At 34.0% G+C, this 13,489-nt stretch overlaps 1 protein-coding gene across 1 annotated transcript in view; it reads right to left on the bottom strand.

The window, feature by feature from the left end:
* Positions 1-13,489, bottom strand: part of LOC136034588 (apoptotic protease-activating factor 1-like) — a gene marked incomplete in the record, with an annotated part of 238,446 nt that overhangs the window by 160,889 nt on the left and 64,068 nt on the right. The window contains 1 exon segment of the mRNA XM_065715856.1: positions 12,417-12,531. Within this exon segment, the coding sequence (XP_065571928.1) occupies positions 12,417-12,531 (115 nt within the window).

The raw sequence follows: 13,489 nt of genomic DNA, 5'->3' as shown, positions 1-13,489 counted from the left end.
GGAAAATGATTTTGATTTATTTATTGATAAGTGGTGTAAGAAAGAGAATAAAAATAAAGAGAGTTTTCAAAGTTGGAAGAATTTAATTATTAGTAGAATAAGAAATAAAATATATTCTAACTTAAAAAATAGTAACACTAAATCATTATTTTATAATGCGAAGATTAAACAAGCAATTGCTAATCTAAAGAATGAATTTGTGATTTTGCCAGTGGATAAAGCTAATAATAATTTTGCCATAATTTGTCAGAAGCTGTATTGTGATATCTTAAAAAGGGAGTTATGCACAACTAATGTTTACGAAAAGGTAAATATAGAGGATGAGAATTTAATTGAAAAGACTGAAGAAATACTTTTTAAGAATTTAATATTAAAATAAATGACAATGATAAAAAGTTCCCTTTCCTATATTGGACTGTAAAATTTCATAAGAATCCCCCTAAACCACGGTTTATTGCTGGAGCAGCTAAATGTCCAACCTGCATTGCTGCTACTGACCTCTTTTAATTTTAAAGGAAATTGTAAATAAACTTAAAACCTTTTGTTCTGGCATTAAAAAATTATCGAATTTTAATCCATATTAGAGTGTTAATAATTCACTGCAGGTGATAGATTCTTTAACAATGGTTTCAGCTAAAAGAATTGAGTCTTTCGATTTTGCGACAATGTATACTAATTTATCACTTAATGTAGTGTTTGATAATTTAAAAACTGTTATCAAGAAATCTTTCCTCTTATCTAGTAAAAGGTTCTTAAAAATAGAAATTTATAATAAAAAAGCTATATGGACAAATTGCTTTAATACTACAGTTAACTTGAGATGTTACAGCTTGGATATGATTTTTGAGTTATTAGAATTTGTTTTATACAATACTTATATAAGATTTGGGGGTGATTTGTACAAGCAAATTGTGGGAATTCCCATGGGGAGGGAATGCCAGCCCATTTATAGCTGACTTGTTTTTAAGTCAACTAGAATATAAATATATGATGGATAAGAATAATCCAATTAATTTAAAACATACTTTGTCAAATAATAAAAGATATTTAGATGATATTTTGGTCTTAAATTGTAAGGATTTCATTGATATTTCTAAAAATATATATCCATCAGAGCTTATTCTTGAGCCTAGTCATGGCGCTGGTCATGAAGATCATTTCTTAGATTTAAATATTAATATTTGTTATAATAATAAATTAAGTTTTAAAATGTATAATAAAACGGATGATTTTGATTTTGAAGTGATTAGTTTCCCATTCCCTGAAAGTAATATACACTCAAATATCACATATTCAGCGTTTTTCTCACAGTTACTTCGTTATGCAAGGATTTGTAGTGATTATATTGATTTTAAAAATAGATGTAAAATCTTAAGCCAAAAATTGATATCAAGAGGTTTTTCTGCAAATAAATTAACTTGGCAATTTAAAAAATTTAGTTTTCGTTATAACTAACTTTTAAATAAATATCAAAAGAATTATCTAGAAATACTTAAAGAAATTTTCAACTAATTTCGGAGGTTCGAGAAATGTTGTCGCGGCGCCATTTATTTTGAATTATGTTTCTAATTGAGCGGATTTTCTTAAAAATTAGCCACATGGTAAAGATGAATTCTATAATTGTTTAGTTCATTCAGTTTTTTTGCAATGTGTTAATATTTGTGATTTGGTAAAATTTATAATATTTAGTTTACCTATTGTTGCTAAAGGGAGGGATATATTAACAGGATAAGCTTGTTTTGGTTTTACTTGGTTGTTTTACATTTGCCGTTTTTTTTTTTTTATAGGCATGTATTTTGGGGGTGATATCTGACGCGGGGATACCATGGATATTCTGTGGTAGCCACAACACTGTGCTGGGTAGAGAATTTAGAGTGGCGAAACCCTATATAGGCCAGTGTATTCTCCTGATGAGCCCTTATGTTGGGTGTTGCCTATGAATTATTTGTCTATGTTATTTTTTTTATTGTTTGATAAATGATACTTATTGACGACATGACTGCCTGTCCATGGATTGTTCTTTATGGTTGATTGTGTGTGGCTATGCTGTTTGACCTATGTGATTGTATGGATGAGTAGGGTTGAGGCCTCATTCAAGTGCTGGTCTATATTAATCACTAATTTAGGAAAACAGCCTTCCTTTTCTCCTTCTGTCTCTCTCTTTTTTTTTTCTTTTTTTTTTGTGTGTGTGTTTGTGCTGTTGCATTGGTGATTTCTCTTTTCATGATATATATATATATATATATATATATATATATATATATATATATATATATATATATATATATATAAAAAATAAGTTGTCTGTGTGTGGATCTGTGGATCAGGTGACGTCATGTTTGTCCGCATATGACGTCTGAATTATTTCACACTAATACAAAAGAAGAAAAAAACTAAAAAAGGTAAAAACTACAAAAAAAAACTAAAAAGAAAAAAAAACTAAAAAAGCTAAAAAACTAAAAAAAAACTAAAAAAAGGTAAAAATCTAATAACTAAAAAAAAAAACTGAAAAAATAAAAAAAGGCAAAAACTACAAAAAAAAATAAAAACTAATAAAAAAACTAAAAAAGCTAAAAAACTAAAAAAACTAAAAAAAACTAAAAAAAGGTAAAAAACTAAAAAAAAACTGAAAACTAAAAAAGAAAAAAACTAAAAAAAAGGAAAAAACTGAAAAATAAAAGAGAAAAAGAAAACTAAAAAAATATGAATAAATATATATAAAAATAAGTTGGTTGTTCGTTATGCCTGTCTGTCTGTCTGTCGAGTGACGTCGTGTTTGTCCGCATATGACGTCTGAATTATTTCACACTAATACAAAAGAAGAAAAAAAACTAAAAAAGGTAAAAACTACAAAAAAAACTAAAAAGAAAAAAAACTAAAAAAGCTAAAAAACTAAAAAAAACTAAAAAAGGTAAAAAACTAAAAACTAAAAAAAACTGAAAAAACTAAAAAAAGGCAAAAACTAAAAAAAAAAACTAAAAACTAATAAAAAAACTAAAAAAGCTAAAAAACTAAAAAAACTAAAAAAACTAAAAAAAGGTAAAAAACAAAAAAAAAACTAAAAACTAAAAAAGAAAAAACTAAAAAAAAGGAAAAAACTGAAAAATAAGAGAAAAAGAAAACTAAAAAAAATATTAATAAATATAAAAAATATAAATATAAATATAATATAAATTAGCAATCAACAAAGCACCGAGACACAAATGACGACCGGGACACAGGGAGTATAAATGACGACCAGGACATAAGTAAAAAAAAAAAACTAAAAAAACTACAAAAAATGGTAAAAACTACAAAAAAACTAAAAACTAATAAAAAAACAAAAAAATCTAAAAATCTAAATAAACTAAAAAAGAAAAAAAAGAAAAAAGGAAAAAATAAAGGAGAAAAACAAAACTAAAAAACGAATGTATATACAGACCGGGACACCGGGATACAAATGACGACCGGGACACAGGGAATATAAATGACGACCGGGACACAGGGACACAACTACAATGGGGACGCCGGGGGGCACAGGGGGATATAAATGACGACCGGGACACCGGGACACCGGGACACAAGGAATATAAATGACGCCTGGGACATTCAAAGAGAAATCACAGACTGGAACACCGGGACACAAATGACGACCGGGACACAGGGAATATAAATGACGACCGGGACACAGGGACATAACTACAAAGGGGACGCCGGGGTGCACAGGGGGATATATAAATGACGATGGCGACTCAGGGAATGGTCGATTAGCAATCACCATCAACAAAGCTCAAGGGCAATCATTAGAATCATGAGGTATAGATCTGAATACGGATTGTTTTCCCATGGACCATTATATGTTGCATGTTCAAGAGTCGGTAAACCTAAAAATCTATTTATATGCACAGACAATGGGACAGCAAAGAATGTTGTATATTCGCAAGTTTTACGTAGTTAAAAACATATATATATATATATATATATATATATATATATATATATATATATATATATATATATATATATATATATATATATATATATATATATCTATATTCACAGGTGAGACATAGGGACACAACTACAATGGCGCGTAACGACTTACGCGCGCGGGGGGGCTTGGGGGGGCGCGAAGCGCACCCACCAACTAGGTGTTGGGGTGGCGCGAAGCGCCACCCCAACAGCTAGTATATATATATATATATATATATATATATATATATATATATACATATATATATATATATATATATGTGTGTGTTGACACAATTTTGTACAGTACGTCATGCATTAGCATATATATATATATATATATATATATATATATATATATATATTTATATATATATATTTAAATAAAAGAGGAAAAAAACAAATTCACAATAGTTTTCCAAAAGAGTTGACACAATTTTGTACAGTACGTCATGCATTAGCAAAGACAGATAATTTACTTTTAACCAGACTTTATTATACGGAGTGATTCATTACAGTTGATAACAACTGCTAATAAGCGAGTATAAATTTTCCACGAGTGAAAAATAGAAATTAAAACAGACAATTCGACTGAGATCCCATTTCACAAGAGCTGTCCTCAGTAGGACTAAAAATAAGGCTTCGGGCAGCTACTCCCTTAAAAAGATATCCACTAGCCCCCCCCCCCTCCTTAACAGCTCATACTCTATAGTTGTGATAATAACTTATGGTCTGTAAAACGGGGGACAAACCTTCTTCAACCACCCCTGGATCAGACGACTCTATCCTCTTCCACAAAAATCCAACCTCTTTAATTCATTTCTTATGACTTGAACAATTTTTAATCGCTTTAATCTGTAGAATAGAACGTAACCATCTTAATATTTCGGTCATTATAGAAATAGATAGTGGTATTCAACTTAGCTTTTAGGATTTTTTTTTTCCTTTTTTTTATACATAGGCGCTCATATGAGTGCCTAAAACTCTGGTCAATGCAAAAACTCTTGAAAAGCATCTAGCCAGGCACATACGCAGAAATTTGGTTCAGGGGAGGGGCCAAATCCTTCAAATCCCTTATTCTGTGAGAAGTACCAGAAAATTATAGAAAATAAAAAAACATGATATTTCTGGGGAGGGTGCAAGCCCAGAGCCCCCCCCCCCGCCCCCCAACGTACGTGCCAGCATCTAGTATATGTTTCTTAGATTTGCGGAGCATCATCACTTTGTTGGTGAACCACACTTAACAAACTGTTATTACCGTGGTTTATTCCACGTTATAGATTACACTGTAGTATGTCCTTTACTAAGAGTGGCCAAATGTTGAGCCGGATTTTTATACAATTTTCAGTCGCCATATACATTTAACGAGGCAACTATTTTTTTTTATCAATATTCATTATTTCTTTAAAAGCTTCTTAATTTTTGTTTTAATGAATTAAAATTTGATAATCTTAAGTTTTGTTATCCTAAAACAATTTCTTACGACGATACCTTGGCAACAATCGTAAATAAGACGCATTTTGGTGGTGGTTTTTTTATTATTAAAATCTGATAGTCTCTCTGAAGGAACAACATTTGTATCGATGTGTACTTTAAACTTGGTCTAATAAAAGATAAAAAGTCTGAATAATGAAAAAACAAACATGCCCTTCATGTGTATATTTTTAATTAAGGATAATGATTTTCCGGCGATAAGTTATAGAGTAGCCGGGGGTGGTTGTTACACGAGCCATTCAGAAGTCAATTTGACTGAAGAAGCAGTAGAGAAAATTTTAAAAGAAAATTCACTTTTGGTTTTAATTTAATGCTCCTTTCGTAATGTCGAAAGAATCTCCAAAATTAATACTGTTTTCTTGTACGTTTGAGGATGAGGACTTCGTGAATTATTTTGTGTTTGAGGCTGATTTGTGAATTAATGATTCGTTGATTTTGTTTCGTTGATTTTGAATTAAATGGTTGATTTTTGGATTCGTTGATTTTTGAATCAAAATGGAATAGTTGTGGGCATCAAGTCATGGCTAATTGTAGAAAAAGTCAAGTCAGATAGTCCAATTTAGTGAGAAGAAAAACATCAACCCACCCCCCGCATTGCCTTCGTTACCATCTCCCACCACTTATGCTACAGCTCTCATGTCACTCCACAATGCCGAACTAGAGTCAAGCTGCTGAGGTTCTATCAGAGGATTCACTGTTCATCACGCTGGGTTGAGCAAATATATTTGAAAATTAGCAAATATATTTGGTCTTAGGCAGGTTGAACCAATAATTTAGAATTGAAACATGAGACCAATAATTTCGCCTAGAATTAGAGGCAAACAAGCATCTAAAGTCAAAATATGGGCCATTCTACAATGAGTGTCAGGCAAGGCAATTGATTCAACTCAAGTTCTTGTTATTTATTTATATATTATTACGAATAGCGGTAAGCATAAATGCTTGTCGCAAAAACACAAAAACACAAAATCATAATACTAATCTAAAGTAAATTGGCAACGACAAACTAAACAGCAAAAACTTCTAAATAAAACGACATTACACAACAAAAGCGTCTAAATAAAAAGGCGTATTTACTAATGCACTTTAAAATTTCGAACACTCTCTGCCTCGACAACCTCCAAAGGCAAACCATTCCATGGTCCGGCAACCCTACTAACAAAAGATAATTGACCAATTTTTTTCAGTGGTTTTGGGGGATATAATTTATAATCATGCTGACGAGTAGTGATAATGGCTAAATTTAAAAAATAAATTTGGATCAACATCATCCACTCCTTTAATTATACGAAACACATTTACAAGGTCATTGCGACGTCTACGAAACGTCAACGACGGGAGTTGAAGCCTAGAAAGTCTCTGCGGATTAGAAAGACACTGAAGGTATGGGACCAATCTAGTGGCGCTTCTCTGAACCTTTTCTATCCTATGCTCATCCGTTAGACTTAATGGAAATCAAACAGAAGTATTATACTCAAGAAGAAGGCGGACCATTGATTTGTATAGTAGTAAGAAATTACGAAGGTTAAACCTACTAAAGCTTCTCCTTATAGACAATAAACGATAATTCGCATTCTTTACAATTTCCGAAACATGCTTATCAAATTTCAATTGGGTATCAAAGTAAACACCAAGGTCACGCACTATTTCGTTAGAAGGGATTCACATGCCAGACAGCTGGGTAAGTATGCAGAGGTGGGAGTTTATGAGCATAGTGTAGAACAACACACTTAGAAAGGTTTATGAACATGGAATTAGATTCACACCAATAAGTTAGAGAGTCAAGATCCTCCTGTAAAAGTTGCACATCGTTTTGGTCTCGTACTGGTAGATAAAGTTTTACATCATCCGCGAACATCTTGACAGTAGAATGCTGAACAGAGGAAGGCAGATCATTAATAAAAAAACAAAATAAAATTGGACCGAGGCAGTTACCCTGGGGGACTCCGCTTAACACATCAATTGAGGATGACATAGCTCCTCCAACAACAACCTGCTGAGTTTGTCCGTTTAGATAATCAGCAATAAATGCAATTGTTTTTTTACCCAATTTATAAGCTGCACATTTTTTAAGAAGGGAGGGTATTGAGACTTTGTCGAATGCCTTCGAGAAATCGATGTAAATGCAGTCAAAGGGTATAGCTAAATCGGCAAAACGTTGAAAATCCAAAGTAACCTCAAGAAGCTGAGTATTACAAGACCTATTTTTTCGGAAAGAATGCTGAGCAGGATTCCAAAGATGATTTCCGTCAAAATACTTTTGAACGCGTGAAACAATCAACTTTTCCATCAGTCGGCAAAAAATAGACGTGATTGAAATTGGCCGATAGTTTTTAAAATCTGACCTGGAGCCACTTTTGTGAAGCGGCTTTACCAAGGCCTTCTTCCACCCTGACGGACACAGTCCATGCGCCAAAGATAAGTTAAATATATAGGTAAGTGGTTCTGCAATTTCATGAGCAATTTGTCTTATCATTATGTTCGGGAAACCGTCTATATCCGGCGCTTTAGACGTATCCAATTTTATAAGAATAGTATAAACTTCAGTCAATGAGAAATCTGAATCATCAAATGGAACAAGAATGTCCGACGACGCAATCGACTCTACTTGAGATGCAAAATTAGCTTCATTTGAATGAATTGGCTGTGTTTTAACAAAAACTGAAGAAAAAAATTGGTTAAAAATAAGAGCCTTCTCAGAATCACTATCAATCCTTTGGTGTGTATCCTGATGTGTGAACGTAGATGAAGATGGTGCAAGGTTAGGCTTATTCCTATTTACATATTTCCAAAATATTTTAGGTGATGCGGTGCTTGAGTGAATAATACGCGACTCAAACTCTTCACGATTAGCCCTAAGAAGCCGAGTGACCTTGTTTCTCGCTAGTGAATACGCATGCCATTCCCCTGAATCCTCTTGCAACTGAGTATCCAAATGCCCTTGTCTGACTACTTTACTATGTCGTGACTCAATATAAGACCGCCAAAGACTATTTTTTTTCACGTAATGCTTGGAGTATGTGTCTCGGAAATTTAGGATTATTTCTGCGACCGGAAAAATTCCTCACCAAAGGAACAAATTTATCCCTACATTCCCTCAACACTTTTTTTACAAAATCAAACGCGGTGTCCAGAGAAACATGATTATTTTTTAGTTCATACATGATATTAATAGACGAAATAAATTGTCGCATTGATTCATAATCGGCTTTAGCATAATCATGCCGATAAAACTCAAAACCTCTCTGTTAAGCATCAATATTCATGTAAATATCTAAACACAACATGATCACTTTTACCTAAAGGCGGACGGAAATCTACACTCAAAATATCATCGATTGACTTGGTAATAACCAGATCTAAAATCGATGGAATAGCATCATTGCTGGCTCGAGTTGACCTAACAATATGTTGGTATAAGTACAGATTATCCAATCTATCTAAAAATTGCTGCTCATACGATGAAGTGGACAAACTCGTACTATGCGCACTCCAATCTATCAAAAGGCAAATTGAAGTCGCCTAGAATAAGGAACTTTGAACTACGACCAACAAGACGAGAAATACACGCTAGAATATTGGCATTATTAACTGGACTCGATAAATTCACAGTAGGACTACGATAAAAAGCTGCAATACACATGTAATTACTATGATAAGGCAATTTAACATCAACCAAAAGACACTCCAACACTGAGTCTACTAACGAATCAACAACCACAGAAAACTTAATAGAACAATGAATATAAATACAAATCCCTCTTTTAGCTGAATTATTAGATACTAAATTATATTGTGGTAGCGGCTGAAAATAAATAGACGGGTCACTGAAATGTTTTGGTAAAACTTCGGTAACAACAACTAAATGCGGTTTACGTTGCTTTATTAGCTCACTAAACTCTTCCCATTTAGATGACAGGCAGTCTGCATTTGTATATGTCACCAAAAATTTATCACTCAGACACTTAAACTTTTTTAGGGAGTCACTCTTCGATGCTCGCGTAGCTATTTGGGGTTTCACGAAAAGAGTTATTATTCACGAGGGTTAGTCCGTTTTTGCTATGTTTTATTTTCCAGTTAGTTTCGCCAGCGTCCAATTTCGATTTCAGCTCCTGTTTCAGGGCATCGTACTTCTTTTTTTCCAACAGTTCAATCGTAGTACGATCATGAGAGACTTTGAACAAGGGGTAAGTAGCTTTGATACTAGCAGTCTCGGACATCAGAAAGAAACAAGCTGTATCACGTTCTACCGGTGTCTTAAACATCAACTTAACCAGGCCGTATGTTTACCAAGTCTAACTGAGTAGCTACATTTCGCAGGGCAAAGTACAAGTAGCTTGTCGTTGAAAAATTTGCAATCGGTCTCGTTTTGTTGTCTACGAGATGACAAAGTAGCGTCTTCAGCTAAACCAAACACGATCAGGTTTTTTTGTTTTTCCACAAAATCTGACACATAAAATGAACTTAAGTTCGAGCTACTGACACTGATTTCCTCGTCCTTTTTCACAAATTTTTCAGTTAGGCTTTTTTCCAAGCTCTGACACTTCACTCCTATTAGGTTCTCGGTAAAATACTGGACGTCGGAAAGTGTGCACTTATTTTTCCGTCATTCTCGATTTCAGCTACTTTCCGTTGGATAGACTCTAATAAAGCGCAAAACTTATCCTCCATCGCCTTAAATGACGTTTGAATTTCACCCCTCAAAATATCTTTAATTTCTGCAGATGTCAACCCTTGGTTGATCGCGTTTTTGTTTTGTTTACATACGGGGCAGAACCAAAGTGACCCGAGCCTCCGAGTCATTTTTGTGAATAAGTTGTATTCGGACTCTGTCATTTCCAAGCATACGATGCATACCCAGGATTCGCACGAGTCGCAAAGCAATGCAAAATCGTCACCTTGCAATTTGGAGTCACAACCTTTGCACTCATCAACACCTTTTTTGGGCGAATGTCTTGGTCTTTTTTGGGCAACTGTGTTAGAGGATCCTTTATTTTTCTCCATAACTCTATCGTTCTAATAGTGACAACAGTGCGCACGCGCTAATTTTGAAACCAAGCGTACACTTGGGCTAATTAAAACAAGGTCAAACAAAATAGTCCTTAAATAACAAGATTGACCTTAAAAATACAAGTTGGGGTAATACGCCACTCTATAGGGTCACTTATTAGTAAAGCAGGTAAGCAGATTGATACTTATTTCCTCTGATTTTTGAAGATTTTTGGATTACACTTAGATAAGACAAGAAAACAGCGTTGCCAGTTATGTTGATTTAGTCGATTTGGTTAATGCATGTTATTTATTGTTCGACAAGAAAGTCATTCAGAAGTAATCCTCATTTTTAGGCAATATTTTTACTGTTACATCAAAAGGTTGTAGATGATATTTTCCAACTACTGAGATGATTAGCAAAACCGTTTACAAAGCTGTATTCAAAGGGGTGATCAGCAGGGGAACATGGGTAAGAAGGATCACAGTGATTTGGACATACATTACCCTTCCGATCCACCTTCTGAGAGCAGCTCAGCAAACAATTTTTGGGTAATATTTGGTAACGGAAACAATACCCCTGTGACAGTATAAAGTTGGCAAAAACCCAAGAAAGAATCCAAAAACTGGACTTGGTTAAACTAGCTTTAAAATGTAAAATCTAGTTTTTAGCACATTCTTTAGCATTAAGTCTATTGCCTTATCACAAAAAAAAAGAAGAAAAAATAGGCAAGAAGCCTTAACGAATTCTGACTTAATTAATTGTCAAATATTGTAGTGGTTATAAATAAGTATGACAAAGAACAGTCTCTTTTCTACAATATTAAAGCTTTAAAGTTTAAAGCAGAAGAGATCATCAAGATTTCAGTTTGATTCTTGTAATTGAAACTAATGATTATATTCCCTTTAGCTTTCCTATGTTATTTAAAGAAGTTGCAGTGACGATGTAACGCTAGTTGACTTTAAGGATTCCAAGGAAACTAAGTTACAAAAGATAAGTTAAAAAAGACTTAATGCTGACAACCTATTGTCGTAAATATTTTCCCAAAAGTGTTGGTAGCTTTAGGTTGTTTGCACTAATGTAAGGCATTTGATATCCTGATTCAAAGTTACATTAAACGAAATTAACTTAATAGCCTGTGCAGCAGCAAAACAGCTTAAAATATATACGGCATACTCAGACTAAAGACTCAAAACCCCCCAAGTAACTCCTTCAAAAACAATATTGGCAAAATATGGGAGAATCCGGACAAAGCGCTCATCGTAGGGGCGACCCTGGATGCAACAAAAGAGATGGTGGTAAATAATCCTTCACAGCGCGAATTCCCCTATACTGAACCCAAAATAAATTGTTTAAAAGCCTAAGGCTTGTTTTAGACCTTCAGATAACTGCCAAAAAGGAGATGCCACATCGAAAAAAAAAATGAGCACCAAAGTGTCCTGATAACCAAACAAAACATTGGAATACAAACTAAGCCAATTGATGCAACGTTTTTATTAACAAGGACAGGGAGTAAAACTACACTGATAGGCTAATTTTGAAAATCTATTTTACCTGGTCATAATGATTACGCTATTGAAGATCGTTGAAAAGGATAAAATTTTCTGTTTTTCAAAGCTATTTAAATCCTTCTCTATGAAAAAGCCTTATTAACATGATGATTCTGGATCGATGAACAGACAGATCTGAGACTTGAATGATATGAGTGCCTTGTTGCAACTGCAGGCTTGTCCTAAATTGTTTGTTTCAAAGCGAACATTTTGTCTTGGCCCTGGAATGTGGAATGGAATATGACATAAGCCATAAAAGCCAGAGTATTAAGTAAAATATTTCTTTTTCAAAGTAAGTATATTCCGTATCTAGTGCAACAGCTTCTCCAAAAAGTCCCTCTAATTTACACTAACATTATTCTCATTTGTATTTATACTTCCATTTTCATAAATGACACAAGCTAAATAAAAAAAAGGGATAAACGAATTACCACAAGCCTCTTTATGTATATCCTTTGCTTTGGATAAATCAGGTTCCATTATTGGTATACCCAAATGAAGAGAAAATAGTTCAATTGATTCGGCTTCAGTCAAAAATGGATTTACCTAGAAATGCAAACAGATAATTTTAATAAATATTCATGAACTAGTCTCTAGACATCAAGTGTGCATTTGGACTTTTGGATTAGAAGAATAAGAAACAACAGCAAAAAAGAAACATCACAGAATAAATCGTAACATACAGGAATAGGTAAGAACAAGTCAATTTGTGCAGGTCCCTGAAACACCTGCCAATTTTCATCATCCTAGCACGTCAAGAAGCACCGAATTCACCAAAGCACTAGAAATCCCTCCAACTCCCCCAAATAGATCGGATCCGGTTATGTCAATCACGTATCTAAAACTTGTGCTTATTCTTCCCATCAAGTTTCATCCCGATATCTCCAGTCTAAGCGTCTTCCAAGATTTCCGGTTTCCAAGATTTCTGTCTTCCCTCCTCACCCTTCCCCATGTCCCCAGATCCAATCTGAATTGAAAATAGAGCATCTGAGACATGAGATCTTTCTACATATCAAGTTTCATTAAGATCTGATCACCAATTTGTAAGTTAAAAATGCCTTATTTTTTCTAATTTTCCGAATTAACCGTCCCTCTACCCCCTCAGATGGTCGAATCGAGGAAGCGACTATTTCTAATTTAATCTGGTCCGATTCCTGAAATTCATTCCAAATTCATCCCGATCTCTCCACTCTAAGCGTTTTCCAAGATTTCCAGTTTCCCCCACCAACTCCCCCCAATGTCACCGGATCCAGTCGGCATTTAAAATAAGAGCTCTGAGACACGAGTTCTTTCTAAATATGAAATTTCATTCAAATCCGATTACTCGTTCGTAAGTTAAAAATACCTCATTTTTTCTATTTTTTCCGAACCAACCGTCGATGGTCGAGCCTGGCAAGCGACTATTTCTAACTTATACTGGTCTTGTTACTATACCTGCCAACTTTCATACCCATCTCTCCACTCTAAGTGTTTTCAGAGATTTCCGGTTTCCCCTTCCAACTCC

The sequence above is a fragment of the Artemia franciscana genome, chromosome 2 (genome assembly GCF_032884065.1).
Source record: "Artemia franciscana chromosome 2, ASM3288406v1, whole genome shotgun sequence".
NCBI lineage: Eukaryota > Metazoa > Arthropoda > Branchiopoda > Anostraca > Artemiidae > Artemia > Artemia franciscana.
The sequence above is the reverse complement of the archived record's forward strand: the minus strand, read 5'-3'. Positions and strand labels throughout refer to the sequence as shown.